The sequence below is a fragment of the Thunnus maccoyii genome, chromosome 6, assembly GCF_910596095.1.
Source record: "Thunnus maccoyii chromosome 6, fThuMac1.1, whole genome shotgun sequence".
NCBI lineage: Eukaryota > Metazoa > Chordata > Actinopteri > Scombriformes > Scombridae > Thunnus > Thunnus maccoyii.
Window position 1 is genome coordinate 31,714,405 of NC_056538.1, and position 21,172 is coordinate 31,735,576.

General features: G+C 42.0%; 1 protein-coding gene across 5 annotated transcripts in view; it reads right to left on the reverse strand.

Annotated features, from left to right (window-relative positions):
* si:ch211-137a8.4 (neurofilament heavy polypeptide) overlaps nucleotides 1–21,172 on the reverse strand; it is a 51,720-nt gene that overhangs the window by 3,504 nt on the left and 27,044 nt on the right. For 2 of the 5 annotated variants that reach the window (XM_042413202.1, XM_042413205.1), the window contains exons 2-4: nucleotides 18,516–20,137; nucleotides 15,531–16,204; nucleotides 10,479–10,567 (exon numbers count right to left, since the gene is read on the reverse strand). In XM_042413202.1, the coding sequence (XP_042269136.1) occupies nucleotides 10,505–10,567; nucleotides 15,531–16,204; nucleotides 18,516–19,905 (2,127 nt within the window). In that variant the 5' untranslated portion in view covers nucleotides 19,906–20,137 and the 3' untranslated portion in view covers nucleotides 10,479–10,504. Of the gene's footprint in view, nucleotides 1–10,478; nucleotides 10,568–15,530; nucleotides 16,205–18,515; nucleotides 20,953–21,172 lie in introns of those variants that run through there. The other 3 variants (XM_042413206.1, XM_042413204.1, XM_042413207.1) reach the window with 3 other exon arrangements.

Sequence of the window (21,172 nt, forward strand, 5' to 3'; positions counted from 1 at the left end):
TAAAGTGCTGACTCTCAGGTTGTATTTGAGGGTGTTAAAATCCACCTCAGATGAACCGTGTGTGGAAACTGCTGTCGTTTTTATGTGTAACATGGTAACTACCACAGTTTGGACGCTGAAGTTCTGCTGACGGCCGCTCCAACTGACTCCCGTTCAATAAACAAGTCTTTATGATCTCAATCTCTAAATTCGGACCCTCTAATAAGTGTTCTAGTGGTCATTTTGGAAATAATTGCTCCGTTAATAAGATTTGAAGACTTATATTAGCTTTGATGTCTGCTGTGTGGGCATTGATTGATAGTTGTGATGCTCTCCTCTGCTCCAGGACTCACACTGAGTCGGACTATTGTCCCAATATTTCACTAAGTTTAATTTGAATTGATTACGATACCTGTCCTGTTAGTACAGTTTAGCTAAAGTAGCTAACATTAGCCTGAGTGTGCAGCGCTTGGTGTTCCAGTAAGCTAGCATTAGCTTGGGTCCGAGGTAGCGCGGCGTGTTTCCAGAGTGTGAAAGGCAACATACTGCACTCCTTATCAGGAAGCTTCTGACTTGATTATGATACCTGCCCTGTTAGTACATTTTAGCTAAAGTAGCAAATGTTAGCCTGAGTGTGTAGCGCTTGGTGTTCCAGTAAGCTAGCGTTAGCTTGGATCTGAGGTAGCGCGGCGTGTTTCCAGAGTGTGAAAGGCAACACCCAGCACTCCTTATTTGGAAGGTTCTGACTTGATTATAATACCTGCCCTGTTAGTACAGTTTAGCTAAAGTAGCTAACGTTAGCCTGAGTGTGCAGCGCTTGGTGTTCCTATAAGGTGACGTCACATCTCACTACGTCCATCTTTATATATAGACTATGATCAGATCCTTTGCAGTCAGTGACTCTCTGAAGTGATGATGATGACTTTCCCAGACCTGGACTGCAGACAGCTTCAGTTCCTGCTGGTTTCAGAAACTTTTTGCGAACACATAATCTTACTTCTTGAACATGCTACACATCTTCCGTACATGTACGAACACATCCTTTAATTGTCACTGATGCCGTCGTCTCTCCAGCTGTGATAAGCTGCAGATATTGTCCAAAAACAGACATGCATACAATTCTGTTTATGCTCCATTAAGTGTCTACATACACGGATGAACTCACACATTTCTAGCCACAAAGTAAAGTGTTTGTAGTCATAAATGTTCAGAAGCAGAAACTATAAATTAAGTACAGGCCTACGTTATGTTATTTCCTGGTTAAAATCCTACTGAAAGACCACAAAATCCACAGAACAATCTTGATCCGGGAACTCTGTTGCAGATAGGATGGGGGGACTGTGAATAAAAAGTGCTGCGAGTCCCAAACTGTTCACCCAGCGTGGACTTGAACACCTTCAAATGAAAGCTGAGTCAGCACTTTAACCTCATCGTCGCCGTTTCATTTCAAATCCAATGTGCAGGAGTACAGAGCCATAACAACTGAAAAATGTGTCTCTGTCCAAGTACTTACAGACTGTGTGGTGTAAAATCCAAGTAATGCAAGTGTCAGGCTTTGAAAATTATTATTTTATTATAATCCACATTCAAAACTCATTACACCAAAATATCTGCCTCAGTGTGGGAGCATGGAACAGTATTTATTTATACAGCTAGACGGTTAGATTTAGACGAAAAGTAATGAGAATGGTTTCAAGAATTAAACATCTGTTCATTTTCTACTCTGAAACATGGAGTAATTATTTAAAAGCCTTTGTCATTACTTTTGCTGTTCATCAGTTTGAAAGACTTAAGTGTGGATTTTTGTATCAGCGGTAGAGAGAAAATCCTCAGTTTGATGTCTCCAAGGTACGATGTGTTCCAGTTTTGTCTGCGTCACATCACAGCATCTGTTTGTTGTTGTCCAAAAAGATTTTGATTGTGTGAAATACTGTGTTGTTTGCTTTGTACGTAACTAAGGAGTTGATAATAAAAAAAACAAAAACTGGAAAAGTACATTATAATCTGTGTGTTTCTGGTCTGTTTTTTATATTTTGAGTAGGAAATACAATTTGAATTCTCTGCAGCTATAAAAGCAAACATCATGTTACATGTTTATCCATAAATATGTTTACATTGTACACAGTAAGGAAGGCTAAACTGGTTCTGGCACCATGGGAAGAAGTTTCCATATCAGGTGGCAGTTAATATCACTGTCATCATTTGTAAATTTTGCAGATTTTGTGCAAATGGAATTTATTGGTAATACATTTATAATACCCTAACCCCTAACCCCTAACCCTAACCCTTTATCTCAAACTAACCTGCTTTTATCCAGAAATACTTTTTCACTAAACAGTGAATCGTTGCAGTGTTTTTCTGTAACAAGCACCCAGAGGAAACAAATAATCGTCTAGGCCATTGTCAGTATTGATTTTGACATTCATAATATACTATAAAATAGATTTAAGTGGATTACACCACAATAAAAACGTCCTCCTAGACTCTGAATCTTCAAACTAAAGAGCAAATTACACAAAACATTACACAGTACTTTAAAGTTGTACAAAAGACAAATACTGCCTCTCTGTAGTAGGGATGTGCAGATGGCCCAGTATTTGTATTTGTATCTGTATTTGTTGAGACACCAACATTATTTGTATTTGTATTCAAATAAAAGTGGAAAGAGGCTTAAAAATCCTGTTTTTGTTTTTATTACGCCTCTAATTGTAGAAAATTAAAGTGTTAGAATAAGTGTTCATGAATAAACTACCTTACGAAGGAGGTCCCCACATCGGGTCTCAAACTGGAGTCTCCCAGACCATAAACGACTGCACTGACCACTGGGCTAAAACTTTACTCATCGCCTCATTGCAGACAGACCTCTACCTATTTAAACACCCATAACACAGAGACAGCACAGCGTGTAACGTCTGCATAGGGAAGAACTTCAGAGGCGATTATTGCTTTGCACTTTTCATTTATTGCCTATTTTTTACAACCTAACTTTGTGGAAAGGAGAAGGGGAACAACAGGTTATGGAGAGTCCCTTGGGAGCACTTCATGTGTGTCAGTAGCTCAGCTTTATCTCTTGGGAACACCCCCGACTCCGGGAGTGATGTCCAAATTAGGAAATGTGCATCATGTAGCAGGTGGATGTGACTCCCCTCGTTGAGACCTGCTGATAGACGTAACATCTCCCCCTGAAAACAAATAATTTTAAAAATATTTGTATGAAACAAATATTCGTATTAAACCCACTATTTGTGCTTTGCCGAATAATGTACTTGTATTCGGGCACACCCCTACTCTGTAGTCTGTTGTAATACTTGATGTAATCACACACATATATGCACAACTGCAGGGAGACAGAAAATAAAAATTTGTAGAAAAAGTAGACACAGATGAGGATTCCAGAGAGAGTGAGGAAGTTAAAGATAAACCCCAACAATCCAGACATGAATTAAAAGCAGAGCCACAAAAAAGCGAGTTGATGATGAAAGTGTGCAGCCTGAGCAAGGAGTTAAAATCCGTCAGGGTTAGAATCAGAAAATGGAAAAAGCAGAAAATGAAAAAGAAGACCAAGAAATGGAAATTGTGGAGGTGGAGGACGGTGTGAGAAGAAGGGAAGTGTTTAACGCCAAAATCAGACAAGTTCTTAATTTACCACTTCTAGAGGAAAAAAAAACAAAATATGCTTCATTTCACAGCGATGTGACTGAAATGTGTTTCAAAACACAAATGAGAGAGCAGTAAATTTGTCCACTCTCACAATATAATACAGTTAGTAATAAGAGGAGCAAGCTGTCCATGATAAGACATGAAGGTGCGGGGAATTAGGAAGAATTTCACCAAGTTTTAGACAGATTGGTGCCGTCTAATTTAGAAATACTCATGGACGTGTCTTCAGAATTGGTTGTTCAGATTGTGAGAAACCCAGCAGGCGTTATGAAGTGTGAAATATTAAAGCAAACTTTCTTTACATCCTTCATAACACAGACAATCATGTGCTTTCCATCAACATATCACTACCTCTTGACTTTGTACTACACTGTAAATTTCTCAAAGAACTTCAGTACAAAGTCAAGAGGTTGTGATTTGTAGCACAACAAGCTAGCGAAGCTGTAAACAGAACTTCATTCCCACACATGCTCAGTAGCGTCTGTCTTACACAGAACTACTCTCTGGAGACTGAAAACGTGATGCTGTTATTAGTCTTTGGTGCCGTTTCTAAACAAACTAACGTGATCTTTGTAACGAAGGAACAATTAAATCACTCGCCGTATCCTTTAAACATCTCATTGTTTATCTCATTATCTCATTCCGTGTAAAAATCCATGAGACAAGTTATAGACAAACATCTTAGCTCATCAGATATTTCCCCGGCAGAAATCATTTTTTATGGAGAGTTATGACGATGCCGCCTGGAATCCTCACGGCTATTTATTGATCGACTTGACCCCGGCCTGTCCGGATCGATGTAGAGTCAGGGTCGCTCTTGTGTTCACCCCATGATCATAAGGTGTAAATCATTTTTATTCTTCTATATATAATTAGCATTAATATAATTATTTTGTAATAATATTAGCTACATAATAAGTTCATCAGGGGCGTGTTTAGGGTAGAGTTTGGATGTGTGACACCACATAAAGGTCAACGCTGATTGGACTGTATTTGAGGAAAGCAGTGTACTACAGTATATTATCACTATATTCTCTCTGTTGTCTGTTCTGTTCAACACTAATAAAAATATTGTGCAGAGTAATGAACGCTGCATCCTCAAAGGTTCTCAGCTTCTCAAATGTGAAGATTTGCTGTTGTTCTCTATATTTGTATCATTGTATGTTGAATATCTTCGGGCTTTGGACTGGTGGTCGCAGAAAACAAGAGTTATAGGTGTTACCGTGGACTCTGGGATCTTCTGATGGTTTTCTGATACTTTTATGGAACAAACAATTAATTAGTGGATAAATCGACCTGGGGTCAGATAATCTAGCAAAGGGTTTCTGGTTGGTTTCTGGGGCTCCGGGCAGAATATACCGTCACTAAGCTGCTTTGTGTAGTCAGTACATATACGGTATACGTGCACTGACAAGTTCTTAAAAACAGCGAGGTTAAGAGCCCACTGCACTAACACTAGATTAATTAACTGTAATGTGCCCACTTCTAAAGATACTACTGTGGACTATCTCTCATAGCAGCATGTACCAGTTAATGTTCGAAATTCTGTTCACTATCTCAACCCTTATCTCTCTCTCTCTCTCTCTCTCTGTGCTTAAAATGTCTTTAAACTTGACCCCGAATCCTCCGTCTTTAATTTGATCTAATGATAGCAGCTGTAGCCTAAATGTCAGCTGCCGTCAGCCTTTTTATACATTTCTAAATCTTCACATCTTCAAATCAAATCATTTAATTTCGTCTAATGATAAAGATAAAGTTATGTTTCAGCCCCCCCCCCCCCCTCCTCGTACATGTAGGTGTAAAGTCTTTATTTAGCAGCTGGTGTCTTTACGTTGTAATCCTGACATGTAATCCATCTGTTCTCTGCCTCTTTATGTGTTTGACCTTAACCGCAACCCAATGAAAGACAAATCTAAAGACGACTGTAACAACTCAGACATTATCATTATCCCGACGTGTTCTCCATCTGCTCTTCAAATCTGTTTCCAGTTTGATGAAGAAGCTCCGCGTTCGTCTGGATTTCATCGCTGTTCATTTATACTCAAACACATCATCAGAACTGACACGATTATTACCCTGATTTGTCTATTAAAACGCCTTTAACCCACAAAGCATCAGTTTTCCTGAGGTTGTTTCAGCGTGTGTGTGTGTGTGTGTGTGTGTGTGTGTGTGTGTGTGTGTGTGTGTGTGTGTGTGCTGCTACTGTACTCTGGCATTACGGCTGTAATAAGATAATCCCACAGATTTGGCCCGACAGCAAGACAGTATGCTGCCGATTTCAACTGACAGTAGGGAATTATCGTCACCGTGCACTTTACAGACGGCCAGACATGTGTTATTATTGCCGCGGAGAGTCTAAACGTGTGGTCCGTGGACCTATCGAGGGACACTGATGAGTTTTAAGTTTAGTAGAGATTGAAGTTTAGAGTGATTTGGAAGTTAGTCGTCTGTTTAACCCTTTCTAACATCTAAATGCTAAATGCTCCACATTACATAACCACCCTGTAAATAAATCACCGATACGAAGTAAAGTTATTAAGAACATGATCAGCGTTGCCTTTCACCTTTACACATGTTGCTGCTGTGCAAATGAAAAAGTTCAAATTTGCTCCAAAACTTTAAAGAGCAAGAAATTTGATAATTGATTAAAGGACGAGTTCACAGTTTTTCATGTCTGTCTTAAAACAACAGTCAGCAGCTCAAATGAACATTGAAACAGGTTTTTCTTGCTTCCTCCTGCTAATATCTGCTGCTAGAAGATCTCCTTCTAAACTTACAAAAGTGTACGTGAAGATAATATGAGTCTAGTTATGATGAGTCATATCAAATGGATATCTGACACATTTACAGTCTTTTTAGCATCAGATTCCCTCTTTGTGTTTCCTCGGACAGTGTTTCCCTGTAGAGCTGCGGTGGAAGTATAGTAACAAAAAGAGGGACTTTGGCACTAAAAAGACTGTAACGTTGAAAGATATCTACTTGATTTGACTCATTTTAGCTTCAGATAAACTTTTAAATACATTTTTACGCAGGAAGAGTCAGGAGGACTATGGATTTTATCATCACTTATATTGTAAGTTAATTATGAAGGGATCTTCTGATGGTCAGTATGAACAGGAGGAATGATTACAGCAAGAAAAACATGTGACTGTTGTTTTAAGACAGACTTAAAAAACTGTGAACTTAACCTTTAATCATTTAAAATCTGCTTACAGCTTCTCAAATGTGAGAATTTGCTGTTTTTCTCTGTTTTATATCATGGTAACTTCAATATTTTGGGGGTTTGGACTGTTGATGGGACAAAACAATCAATCTTTTTTTTTTTTTATGACATTTTTTACACTAAACAATTAATTTTTAAATCTGAGAAATTAATTCAATTTTTCTAATTAAGTTTTGTGTATTTTTTAAATTCAATACTCTGAAACACGAGCATTTCCAAACCCCTAAATGCATCGCTAAGACAAATTGCAAATCTGGTTCCATATGCATCACATAATTACCAAATACAGACTCAGTTCAGTTCTGCCCGTGTCCTCTCTGCACACACGCTCCCTAGAGGACTTAAAACTTAATTTTATAAACTAAACATCAGATTAAATTTCAACTGGAACGCCAGGCAGCATCCAACCCACCACACTCAGCCGGGTCAGGAGGAAGGTCATGGAAGGTCAGGTTTACTGGTTTTTACTGAATCACAGTTTTTTTCCCTCCACATATTGCATTTACAAAACGTCTGACCTCTGTATGATATCTCGCAGTCCTTCACATTGTGCCTGAACATCTAACATTTGTCTGACATGTCTTGCAGTTTCCTTTGTTCGTTTTAAAGGTGTGTCAGCAGCTCACGTTCAAATCTGCTTACACTGAGCGAGCGGGGTCAGTTTTTTTGGCTCAAGGACACTTTGACTGGATATTTCCCCCCACCGAGCACTTCACTTGATCTCGATACTCGTGCTTTGGCTTTCGCTCAAAATCTGTTCAAAGTCTGAGCAGTAAATACCGAACATGTTCAAAAAAAAAATGCAGAAACAGCTTCAGGTACCAGAAATCTGAGCTTCAGATGAGAGAAAATAGGAATCAAGTATTTCTATTCATACTTACAAACCAGTCAGTCATCGAAATGTGTCATTTTTTTATGCTTATAGGGTGATACTAAAGGCACTGGATGACAATCCCTGTACAGGAAACAGTGTAAAGTCGCTGGTGGGAGATAACAAAAAGCTTCCTGAAAAATATATAAATGTAGAAGCTGAGATTATTTGAAATGGTTTAAAAACATGAAATGTGAAGAATTGTGAGGAGAAATTGGCCTGATGGGCTGTTAAAGACTTATTATTTCATCTTTTTACTTTCCTTTTGTACTTAGTGTTGTTGCCTCGGAGGAATTTTACCAGTAGAAGTACATTTACTCAAATACTGTACGTAACTGTACTTGTACTTTACTTTAGTATTTTCATTCTACTACATTTATTTTACAGCTTTACTTTTCAGATTACATTTTTACATAAAATAATAATAATAAATTATGATGAGCTTCTAAATAACACTATTTTTAAACTTTTTGGCTTGTGGCCTCTTACAAAAAATCAGTGTGTAGTTTCAGACGTCTTTGAGTTGTTTGCACTCACACAGCATCCAATACATCACTGTTTGAGGTCCACAGAGGTAAAACTCTCCGATATTTCCACAAAAACACACAAAGATTAAAGAAAAGTTCTGAAAAGTGAATCCAAATATTTTCTTCTTTCCTTCCCAAGCTGTCATCATGACCCCTCAGATTTATCTCGTGACCCTTAAAAAGCAATTGAAACCAGCTCCACCTCAACCAGCTGTAGCAATAAAATGTTACATTTATTCAATAAATCAGTCACAACCTGATTTTCTGCAAAACAAATACTTTTACTTGAGTATTTTATGTATATTTAGCTGCTAATACTTCTATACTTTTACTTAATTAGGTTTTTAAATGCAAGATTCTTTCTTTTTATTGGTGGTATTGATACTTTTACTTTTTTTTAAGGATGTGAGTACTTATTCCACCGCTGTCTGAGGTACATTAAATTACACTTTCGATAACTTTCAGTGCTTCATTTCACACATAAGAATTGTATTTGTAATTTGAAAGAAAGAATTTAGTCTCAGCTGAAACAACCATAAAATTCAATGTTACAAAATGGTATAACAAGGATGTCAAAGGTCCATTTTAGAGTTTTATCCGAACGTGTGAAACATAAATATAGTGTAAAAGCGGCGGTGTGAAAGGCCTGAGGCTGGCATATGGACGCCCCCCCCCCCCCAGCCTGTCTATATATGAAACCCTGCCAGCCTGCTGCCAGATAATACATACAGGTCTTCTTTAATACAAAGAAATCTCGTATTATTCCACCCATTACGTAAAAGGATGAGATTATCGATACACAGATTAATAAGCGCCCAATGGTGTTCCAGCACAACGCCCCGCCCTCCTCCCCCTCTTCCTCCCCCTCCTCCTCCTCCTCCACCCGCCCGTCTGCACACAACACTTCAATCATCCAGATAAAAATAGAAAACCCCACAATGACTTTGCAGTTTAGTTGTTAGATTTTAGTCTTTATTGTACTATTTTTTTTTCTTGACAATTTGCTAGCGGACATGTGAAAACTTGGACCAACAAAAACATCATCATCATCATCATTATTATTATTATTATTATTATTTTTTTAATTACAGCATATCGTCAGACTGCAGTAACAGTGAGAAGATGTGTTTTTTAAAAAATAAAACAAGAAAGAAACAAAAAAAAAGAGAGAATCCAAAACCAAAACAGGAAAAAAAAAAAAAAAAAGAAAAAAACATTTTGACTTTTAATATTCGGTGGTGATTTTTCTTCTTCTTCTTCTTCTTTTTTTTTTTTTTTTTTTTTAAATTCATGTACACAATATAACAGTCTAAAAACATTAAACACACAGAGCTGAAGACATTGCAGTGTTGGTTGGGAAGTGGCAGTCCTCAGGGCAGTTTATATACTGTAGCAACATGGTCCTGCTGTACTGTCAAATATCTACTGGGACGGATGGGGGAGGAGGATGAGGGGGGGGGGGGCAAAAGGGGGGGGGTTTTAAGGGGGGTGGGGGGGGGGGGGGGGGGGGTGGGGGTGACTACAAACCAAAATGGCCGTCAATATAAAACTAACAGTCTTTTTTTTTTGTTCTTTTTTTTCTGTTGTTGTTGTTGTTCTTTAAATCCACCAATCAGGAGTCGGCAGAGACAGAGAGCGGAGTTTATAAGGAGGGCGGCGGGAGAAGGAGGAAGGAGGAGGAGGAGGAGGAGGAGGGGGTAGGGGATAGAGGTTGGGGGGGGGGGTGGAATGTCTCGATTTTCATTTTTTTTTTAACATTTCTGCATTTTCTTTTCTCTCGTAGACAATATAAAATCCCACAGACAAGCAAAGAATAAAAATAAAAACACTGGATGTACATGTTTGTTTGTTTGTATGTCTGCATGTGTCGGACGGAGGGGATGATGGATGGATGGATGGATGAAGAGATGGATGGATGGATGGATGGATGGGAGGCGAAAAGAAGGGCTTGAATTATTGCTTTCTGAGTAAGTATTATTTTTCACTTCTCATCTACATGAATTGCATCTCTCTCTCTCATTCTCTCTCTCTCTCTTCTCACCATGGTGATCTGTTAACACGTGATTACTCCGTTTATTCGGGAGGAAGGAGGAGGAAGGAGGTGGAGGAGGAGGAGGAGGAGGAGGAAGGAGGAGGAGGGATGAAGGGAGAGAGGAGGAGGTGAGGGAGGAGGGAGTTAGGATGGGGGGGGGGGGGGGGGGGGGGGGGGGGGGGGGGGGGGGGGCGGGGCTCAGAGCTCCTTGCTCAGCGAATCCCGGGCAGTTCTAATCCTCTTTGTGTGGCCTCACACGTTTCCCGCCTTTTTGTCTGGTAAATGATAACAGAAGAGATTGAAAAAATGTATTAAAAAATAGGTCTTGGAAAAAAGAATAATAATAATAATAATAATAATAATAATAATAATAATAAACAGTCATATAAAAAGGGTTATATGTTGTATGTGTGTTTAGTGGTTTAGTACAGATGTTGGTCTCTCTAGTGTTGAGTTAGTTATTTTTTAAGGACGTACACAAAGCAAACAACAACAACACAACACAGTTTCATGAGGAGAATATGACAAAGTGTCGTCACATTATAACGAAGGATCATCATCATCATCATCACGATAACCAAAACAGGAAGACGTTCAGTCTGTCTGTCTACCTGTCTGTCCCTACAGTGGCAGGTATCTGTATTTGTGCCTTTTTTTCTGGGTTTAACTGTCCTTTGTGCTCAAGAGACTCTTGACCTTGAAGAAGAGGATTTTTCCCTGAAATCAAATAACCTGACCGTCCACTCGTATATCGCCTGCCTGTCTGTATTTCTGTTTGATTCCCCCCCGAGAGAGACAGAAAAAAAAACAGGGAGAGAGATGGCAGAGAGAGAGAGAGAGAGAGAGAGAGAAGGCTAGTTAATCTGGCTTGTTGAAGAGGCTCCGTGACACTTTGATTTTGCTCACTAATCCGTTGATGGACTCAACTCTATTGATGTCTGCTAAAACCAGCTTTTCTCTCCGCAGCAAATAGAGAGCTAACTATCTAAGCTACAGCTAGTTAGAGCTAGCGGGCCAGCTGCCTACGCGGCGCGGCGCGGCGCGGCAGAGGCGGCCGGAGGATCGAGGAGGGAGGCCGAAACACGAAGGTCGAGACTCCGAGATGAAGCTTTCGGTGGCTTTAATGTGTCTAATCTCATGTGTTGGTTCGGCCGTTGTCCATTACCCATAATTTTATAAAAAAAAGAACAAAGATGACGCTTTTTTAACCATCTGAATACTGAGAATAACATGTACTTTCCACTGAAAACGAACAATCACAAGTTCGATCTGACTGCAAGGTTTGTAATCTAAAAGTTTCCTTGACAACAACTTAATCTAGCAAAATTTACCTGAGATTATTATTATTATTATTATTATTATTATTTTGGTGTCACAGCAGCAGCAGCAGCTCGGGCCAATTCAGCATCGACATGGAAGACGGAAGATGCAACGGAAAGAAAGAAAGACTAAAAGAAAAACCCTGAAATCTCATCCTGTAACTGAGCTGCATCAGCAATGAATGAATTCCTGGCGAAATTATTACTGAACACTGCAGTGACTTTTAATATTGGATGGAAGACTTGCCTGCATAGAGGAGGAGAATGTGAAGGTGCAGAAAAATGGATGTGACTTTTATTCTTACTAGTTGCATTTGAAAAGAAAGAAAAAGTTTGAGACGATGATGTCAGATAGTCAGATTTGATTGACAGCACCTGTTGTCAGTCTGACAGTAAAGATACACTTCTATGTGTTAATCAATACAGCTGTCTGCACCGTGTTTCACCTGCATAATAGTGAAGCATCAAGTGTATTTTCTTCTGTTTTAGGTGCGATACAGTGATTGAATATTGGGCTCTGAGCTCTGTCAAGGTGTTGTGACCTACATAGTCTCTTGATTGCCGACTAACTGTACAAATAACGTGCTAAAACAGCAGCGGGGAGGGTGTCAGATTCACAGGTGTTTCAGTTGAAAGTACGTTTTTGTGCTTTTTCTATACTGGTGAAGTTGAAGTTTAACTAATATCTGAAAGGTGGAGAGACGGTATGTAAGCCATGTTCATGTCATATGGGGGGGTTACGCCTCATTATCACTTTTCCAACTAGTAAATCATGCCGTTCAGGTCCAAGTTGTAACGAGGACAACTTTCTGAAAGCTCCAATATATTAGACACAGAGCTTAACAATACAGAAGTGCCTGATAATGAAGCCTAAATTTAATGAATAAAGCTTTCTATTGTCATTTCACAGTATTTTTTTAAACGACCATCCTACATGATATGAACGTGGCAGTTATGACCCAGTTTTATGGATCCATAACACAAAAAAAAACGCCATTTTTTTTCTGCAAAAGCTATTAAACGTGATCCTAGCTAGTGCATTTATGTGCATCTCTTAAAAGAAATGTACATTTAATGGTGTCAGGTGCTTGAATGTTTTGAAAAAGCAGCTGCTGGTGCTTCTATCTGACACTGCGGAGAGCTTGGCGCCGTTTCAGGCCTCAGTGTGCCAAACACTAGGTGTTAAACAGAGTTCAATTTTAGCAAAAAGAGTTTTAGCTTCAAAGAGGCTTCCAGTAAATCTCACAGCAGCAGCAGCAGCAGCAGCAGCAGCCGTGATGCTCTCTCTCTACAAGCATCTGTTGGTGCTGTGTGAGATCAAAGTGAGGCGGTCGCTGGACACCGAGCCTCACACACACACAAGCACTTGAATGGAAAGGAGGGATGGGACTGATAAATAATGGAGGAGGGAACAGGGCACCTTCTGGTTCACAGGCATTTCACCTCCTGTTGCTCAGTGTCCAGCAGCTCTGAGCGGCGTCCCAGGTGGGAACGTGTGAAACGGTACAAACAAGAAGGGAAGCGTTGCTGGGAGAAAAAAAAAAACTCAGCAAAAAAAACGCTTCGAGATAACGAAAAGCTTAAAATGTCAGATGTAAAAAAAATGTTATCTCCATTGTCAGATTTCCTCACATCAGTTGCTCGATTTATTCATCTCGACGGGTCGAAATGGACCAAAACTGCACCAGAAAAAGATCAAATCTAACATGTTAATGCTACAGCTCCTTTATATAAGCTTGCACAGTGACAGGCCATGTAGCGGTTAATCTGATATTTTCTATTTTTTTATACAAACTCATGAACAGTCAGCTTTCAACCGTAGCTGCCCTGGAAATCTGTAGCCTGCTCACCACCTGAGTCCCTGTTACTGTTAAATCAGGGCTGCCAAGTTTTCACTTCAGCTTTAGTCTCTCAGGTCTATCTAAATATAAGTAATATCTGAATAAATTATCACCTCCGATAATTATTTGTTGCATACTTTCAGTTCAAAACAGATGATCGGTGCGTTCAGGGACAGTGCGTGAAAAGTGCTGCCTTAACCTTGTTACACTCTGTGCTTCAGCCCGTCTAAACTTGAAAATAAAAACTCAAAAAATCACAAATTTTACATCGGAGGAAGTGAAGACAAAAAGTTAGTGTGAGAAAAGGCATGTGTGGCGTGAGGTTGTGAAATTTGTGTCAATTACGTCAGTGGTCCCCAACCCCCGGGCCCCGGACCGGTACCGGTCCATCGGTCATTTGGCACCAGGCTGCACAGAAAGAATAAATAACTGACATTATTTCCGTTTTATTTATTATCTAAGTCTGAACGATGTTTTATTTTGAAAAATGACCGGATGAATCGTTATGTCGAGTTGTCATGCACTTTATATTTGTTTTTGTGGTGTATCTTATTTTGAAGGCATGTTTAAACGTTACCATAGCGACCAGAGAGCGTTGGGGGGGTAGAGAGGATGTTACTCATGTTATGTTGTTGGCACAATGTTGCTAATAAAGTTGCATACGAGTACACAGTGGATTCAGGTTTATTATTATATTTAGAAAATACCACAGTTTTTATGCCGGTCGTATCATTTTAGTTTGTTGTATTTATCCGCCGAAACCTCAAAGGCCGGTCCGTGAAAATACTGTCTGACATTAAACTGGTCCGTGGCGCAAAAAAAGGTCGGGGACCTCTGAATAACGTGATTCTCGCAGTCAGAAGTGTGAGACTTGGCAGCCCTGGTTAAATGGTTTTGCTGTTGGACTGTTCATGAACTTGACATTAAAATAGTCCTCTTAACAGAGAGGTAAATAAGGGAAGGGACACTTCTCTCTCTCTCTCTCTTCATCTCTCTTCTAACAAATACTCGCAGGTTATGTATATGTGAATAGACACTTATTAAATAACTACATTACAGTTTCTTTAAAGGGATTTTGGGAACAACCACTGCATTATTATTTTTTTTTATCATGCAATCAATCACCCAACATAACAGAAGGAAAGCTTGCATGCCTATGTATACGTAGGTCCTGCATATGCGTGTGTATAACTTAAGGAAATAGTTCGACATTTTTCGGGAAATCCTCTTATTCAGTTGTAATTTCATGTCTGTTTGTTAAGTACAGAGCTGGAGTTGTTTTGTATGACCATAACCAAAAGAGTTTAGAAGACTCAGAAAACCAGCAATTCTTCACATTTGAGGAGATGGAACTGGAAAATGACTTTAGTAATTGATTAATTGACTAATCGTTTCAGCTCTACAACTGCGCAGATTTGACAAGGATTTTAAAGTCCAGCTGTTGTCTGTCAAGAAATATTTCCAGGACATGACTGCTAAAAAAAAAAACTCCTTAAATAGTCATTTTTTAATATTTTTGTTTATTGGAAATGAGTGTAGAGCTCAACTTTGGACAGAGCGAGGCTAACTGTTTCCCTCTGTTTCCAGTCTTTATGCTAAGCTAGGCTAACCACGCATAGACTCCAGTTCTGTATTTAACACACAGCATCGGTTGGTGGTAACGTGTGTTTTTGCATGCGTACGTGTGTACTAGGCTGTGCTAATAAGTGTATTTGGCACATTTAAGTGAACGAGTATTTATTTCCACATATATGTGTTTATTTATGTGCGTAAATGTGCGTTTCTCCGTGTTCTTAGTATCTAACGTCGGCGTCGTGACACCCGTTTAGACCATTGTCGACGCACAGCTCCCTCTCTAACTGGTCGGTCGCTGCTGACATCACGTTCTGAACGATGGCCACCGCCGCATCTCGAAGATCTCTCTTTCTCATCTCCTCCTCCTCATCCTCCTCCTCCTCCTCCTCCCCTGCTCTCTCTCCCTGGTCACATGACTCGTGACAACCTCCGTTTTGTGGAGACTCTGCCTTCCCTCCCTCCCCCTCCTCCTCCTCCTCCTCCTCTTCCTCCTCCCTGCTTACCGCTAGCGCTAGCTCAGTTTCTTGACGGCTGGTTTTAGTTTGTTTACTGCTATCGTCTGTTAGTGCTGGTAGTCTGTTGTTAGTATCTCCTTCTTTGCTGCTGCTGCTGTTTTGTGGCTCGGCAGAGTCCCAGTCGGCGTGCTCTAACTCACCGCTGTTCACAGCTGCCGTGGCGTTGATGATCTTGGAGTTGGCCTCCTCTTTCGCTCCTCCTGCCTCCTTGCTCTTCTTCACGGGGCTGCTCCCCGTTGTCGTCTTCTCCTCCTCCCCCTGGTGATTGTGTGTGGCGTTCTCCTCCGCTGTGCCGTTGGCGCAGTCGCTCTGCCCGTTGGTCACCGGAGCTTCGACCGGCGTCTTCTCCGCCTCCTTCGCGGCCTCACCGGCGTTCTCCGCCGCCGGCGTCTTCTCGGCCGCCGCCGCCGCCGCATCTTTGTCATTGGTCTCCTCGTTCGCTGTGGCGGCTTCGCCATCAGCGTCCGCTTCCTCTGCCGCTTCTCCTCCCTCTCCTCCCTCCGCGGCCTCCTCCTCCTCCTTGGTACCTTCGCCCTGGTCCACGCTGGTGGACTTGCCCTTTCGCAGGATGAAGTTCTTCAGGGAAACTGCTCGGCCGAAGTGCGAGCGCTTGGCCTTGGCTGACTTGCCGTCTTTGCCTTCCTCTGCTGCTCCTTCCTCACCTGAAAGACGGAAGAAGACAATTAAAGCTTCTTTATGAATAATGAGATTTTTAATGATCAAGTGTGTCTCCAAAAACAAAAAAACAGTTTGCAAGTCCAATATTCTGGTCTCTACATATTCATGAGAAACATATCTGTCTCTTTAGATGTTCCACGTTCTTGACTGTGAATGAGAACTGTCTTCTTCCTGGTCGTGTTGACCTGGCTTTATGATTTTTGTGCTAAAGTAAACAATTTTATAGCGATGTTGTGACGAGGGACGAGGTCGCCTGGGCGCTGCCTGAATAACTGAGAGTGAGTCAAACTGAATTATTTGAATTTGAATTGAATCCAAAAAAAAAATCAACATAAAAACAAAGATGGAAATCAGATTCGAAAAAAATACCATTTGCAATGAAACAACTCATGTTTTTATCCACTTCGACTCTGGTGTATAATCAGCATCTCATTTGTTTTTTTTTTCACTTTGCATGCATTACTGCAAGTTTTTCTGAGCTGTGCAAAAGAAAATCAAGGTGAAAATCAGTTTAAACTGATTTCCTCCAGCTATTCTCCACTTAAAAAATCAGTAAAAACCAAAAAGACTGAGCTTAATATATACTATTTCGCCCAGGGTTCTGTATTTTTGGACCATTTTCTTGACACAGCCAGGAGCGAGCTAAATTTAGTCTTTACTGTTGACTGAAGCTACAGCGTGATTTAAATTTCATATCAGACGTTGAATATTTTATTTGGGAGAATGTTCAATTACATTACCTCCCCCAGAGTTAGCAAGGCACTAACTTCCCTGTCCGGGGAGAACAGACAGACACGAAATGAGTGTGAACACGCTGTCAGCTTCAGAGTCTGAATTTTTTAATGGTGTCCATTTTCAACCACTTTGGAGGATAATATCAAACACAAAGCTCACTCTTTTAAATCCTGGAGTCTTGACTACATATATAAGGCTTTGTTCCACCTGTTTGTCAGGATAGAAGAAAAAGCAAAGTTCTGCTCCACAAATATGTATTCAATTTCCTCTGATATGTGCATTTTTTACGAGACATTAGATAATTTGACCTCTTTGGGCCTTTACGTAAATGAAACCATCTGAGAAGTTTAAGAAGGAAATCAAGCATCTCCAATGTACCAAGTGACCCCAACCAGACACAGCTTTATTTTGTTAAGGGTCACAAGCCAAAAGGATGGGAACCACTGAAGAGTATAATAAAATTCTTTAGGAGAGAACATCCTATACTCACCGCTTAATCTCATAGTTTAAAGAAAACCCTGATTCTAGGGATGCACGATATTGGATTTTTTGCCGATATCTGATATGACGATATTTCCAAATCACTGTGGCCGATGCCGATACCGATATATGCACATATTTTTTTCCAGCTAGCTGAGGAGACTATTATGCATGCAATCATAGATTGTACTAAGTATGATCAAGAAAGACAATATATGAAGGAAGAACTTAGGAAGACTGGAGTTCAGGAGCTCAGCATTAAAACTTTAATGAACCTGCTAAGTGGGAGGAGCAGCAGAGTTTTCATTGAGTTCGTTAGACAGACAGGATTAATGTGTAGGATTTAATCTCTGGTCCACACTCCGGAGCAGAGGGTGGCGGTAATGCACCTAATACGCTGGTTGCCAACTGCTGTTATAAACCAAAAAGAGTGGTACATCCTGTCAGCCAAGGTGTTACCTATCTGTGCAGCCGAACATAGCAGCTCCTCCGCGGACTATTTTACCCTGACGGTCCCGGTGTTTCCTCCGCAGGCTTCGCTTCACTCAAGCTGCCCGTCAGATCAGCTGCTTCTTCCCACTTTAACCTGAATAACAAACCGGGGCTCGGTGCTCCGGTTGGATCCACACGGAGAACCGGGGCTAACGTTAGCTGAGAGGCTAGCGGAGCGTTAGCAGCAGCATGGCCGAAGGGAAGCACAGCCAGCTAGCCTCCACTAGAAGAAGCAGCGGGTCTGACGGGCAGCTGACTGAAGCGGAGCCTGCGGAGGAAGCACCGGGACCGTCAGGGTGAAACAGTCCGTGGAGGGAAGCACAGTCAAGCGGCGGAGGAGAAGGCAACAAATCAGCCTCTCATAATCGGCATTTAAGAGCTTATATCGGCCGATACCGATGACGTGCCGATAATATCGTGCATCCCTACCTGATTTAAAAGTCTAAAAAGTCTCACCACTACAAAAAAAAAGATGTGACAAGAATCTGGATTTGAACCTCATCATCATCATCACTCCAACGTCACTCAAACAAAAAGTTCAGTTTTGTGGTTTATTTGTCAGACTTGTTGATGTTTGTGTCATCTTACCTGAGGTGGTGGCTGCAGTTCCGTCCTCCTCCCCGGTGGGGGGGCACTCCGTGTTGGCGCGCTTGGACTTGGGGATGACTCGTTTCTTAAAGGAGGTCCAGATCTCGTTGGCGTGATGCGTCACCGTCCCGCCTCCTGCCACCGCCGCCTCGCCTCCCTCGGCTTTCTCCTTCTCCTCCCCTCCCTCCGTCTTAGCCTCCTCTGCTTCTCCCTCCGCCTTAGCCTCCTCTCCTCCCTCTGCTTCTCCTGCCGCCGCCGCCTCCTCTGGCTTCTGGGTGTCGGCGGAGTCTTTGTCGGAGGTCTTGGCCTTCCCGCTGATGCCGACCATGGACGGGTCCCTCTTCAGGCCCTGGAAGGTCCAGGAGCGTTTCAGCTTCCACCTCTTCTGCCCCGACTCCTTGGAGTCCAGCGTGGAGGAGTCTCCGCCGCCTCCTTCTCCCTCCACTCCGTCTTCCTTCCCGTCCTCTCCTCCTCCTCCGCTCTTCTTGTGCGCCTTCTGAGCCATGAGCTTCTTGAAGGAGTGCCAGCGCTTCATGTGCTTGGTGGTTGCCGAGGAGGACGAGGCTTTCTGCTCGCCCTCTGCGCCTCCCTCTGCTCCTCCTGCTGCTCCTCCTTCTTCTATGGTGGAGTCTGCAGTGGTGTTAAGTGCTTCAGGATCTTCCAGCCGGTCCAGGGACTTGGATCGGACCTTGACTTTTTTCTGGGGTTCTGCGGCGGCGGCGCCGTCCTTCTTTTCGGTGCTACGATGGGAGAAGATCCTCGCCACTGGCTTCCTGATCAGATCCCGGACTGTGGATTTAGCCTCTGCCGGTTTGCCCTTCTCCCCCTTCTTCTCCTCCTCCTTCTCTCCATTTTCTGGGGTTTTCTCTATCGCCGCCTCTCCTTCTGCACCTCCCTCTGCTCCTCCTTCAGCCGCCGCAGCCTCCTCTCCTCCTTTTTCTCCCTCTTTCTCCCCTCCTTCAGCTGCGTTCTCCTCTCCTCCGGCTGTGCTCTGCTCTTTCTTCTTCCTTCCTCCCATCACCTTCCCCAGACCGCTCTTGTTGAGGAAGGAGTCCAGGAACGAGGTCTTGGGCTCGGCGGAGGAGGCGTTTTCTGAGCTCTGAGGAGGTGCCGCCTCCCCGCTCGCTGCTCCCGCTCCATCTTCCGCTCCCGCTGCATCGTTATTCACAGTCTCTTTGTTATCGACAACTTCACTGTTGACAGCTGTGCCATCTTTATCGACAACCTCGCTGTTGACAGCCGTGCCGTCTTTCTCGACAACTTCGCTGTTGACAGTCTCTGAGTTTGCATTGGCGGTTTTAGCCGGTTGCTCCGCCTCCGTCGGCTTGCTCTCGGGGGTTTTCCCGTCTTCCTGGACCACCGGCGCCGCACTGGCCTCCGTCGCCGCCATTTACGGAAAGGGGGAAAAACAAACAATAACAACAAAAAAAAAAGTGTGTTCCTTCTTTCCTTCCCTGGCCTTCTGCCCTCCTCTTCCTCTCTCTCTCTCTCTCTCTCTCTCTCTCTCTCTCTCTGGTGTTTCGTTCCTCCCGCTGTGGTGGCGCTCTCAGGTCATGGAGAGCAGGGTGGAGAACAGTTGCGAGGAGGAAAGATACTCAGCATCCTACTAGTCCTCCAAACTCCTGCAGAGAAAAGGAAGAGAAAGGGAGGAGGAAAGGTTGGAGAGGTAAGGAGAGAGGGATGAGAGAGAGAGAGAGGAAGAGGAACAGATGGTTAATAGTCTAAATCAACACCGTAGACCCTCAATTAGTCTGGTCTAGACTGTGCATTGAATGGGGAATGAAGTGTAACATAATATAGAATCTCAACGGGAAGTGCAATGCAATTATGATGTTTTCCTAATCAGACACACTTCCAAAATTCACACACACACACACACACACACACACACACACACACGTTTCCTTTATCTTTCCAGATGAAATGACTGAAGCCGGAGACTTTCAGAGACACACAGACTCGACTTGCATCAGACAGCAGCAATAAAAAAAAAAAAAAAAAAAGGCTTTGACTCCCAAAAGCTGCGTGTTTATTCTGTTGGGATTTTGCCACTTGAACTGGTTTCAAACCCACAGATTCCTTTCAAGAGTTCTGAGTTGGATGTCAAGGTGTTTTCAATCGTTGTCTGTCCCATTCAGCTCAGACTCAAGCAACACGGTGACGCATGTTGAATGTTGTATCCAAATGCCATTAAACTCCTTAAAGGGAAACACCAGCGATATTCCTGAAGATTACAAATTGACTTTAGGTCCCTTGTACGGGTCAAGCTCAAAAAACATTGGATCCTATTATTCTAAATATGCTAATTTAGGCTAGCATCTTTTGTTAGACCCTCCGTTACCTCATAAAGACCCACATCTTTCAAACTCATACAAGCCTCGAGCTTGTAAGCATTCGGTTAAATATTTGAAGTCATCATCATCAGTTTTATTTTCCCAAAGATCCTCGAGAGCCAAAGAAGACATTATATGACTGTTTTCTAAGGCTGAGTAGTTTTCTTTGGCCGTTGGGTCTGAAATATGAACCATTAAGTGTTTGGAAATTGCATAGTTTTGATATTTTCAACACTCAAATGTCTTTTTTGCACAATGTTGTTAAAATCACAAAAATCTAAGAGGAAATTTGTTTTAATTTGCAAATGTGGACTAACATGTTCA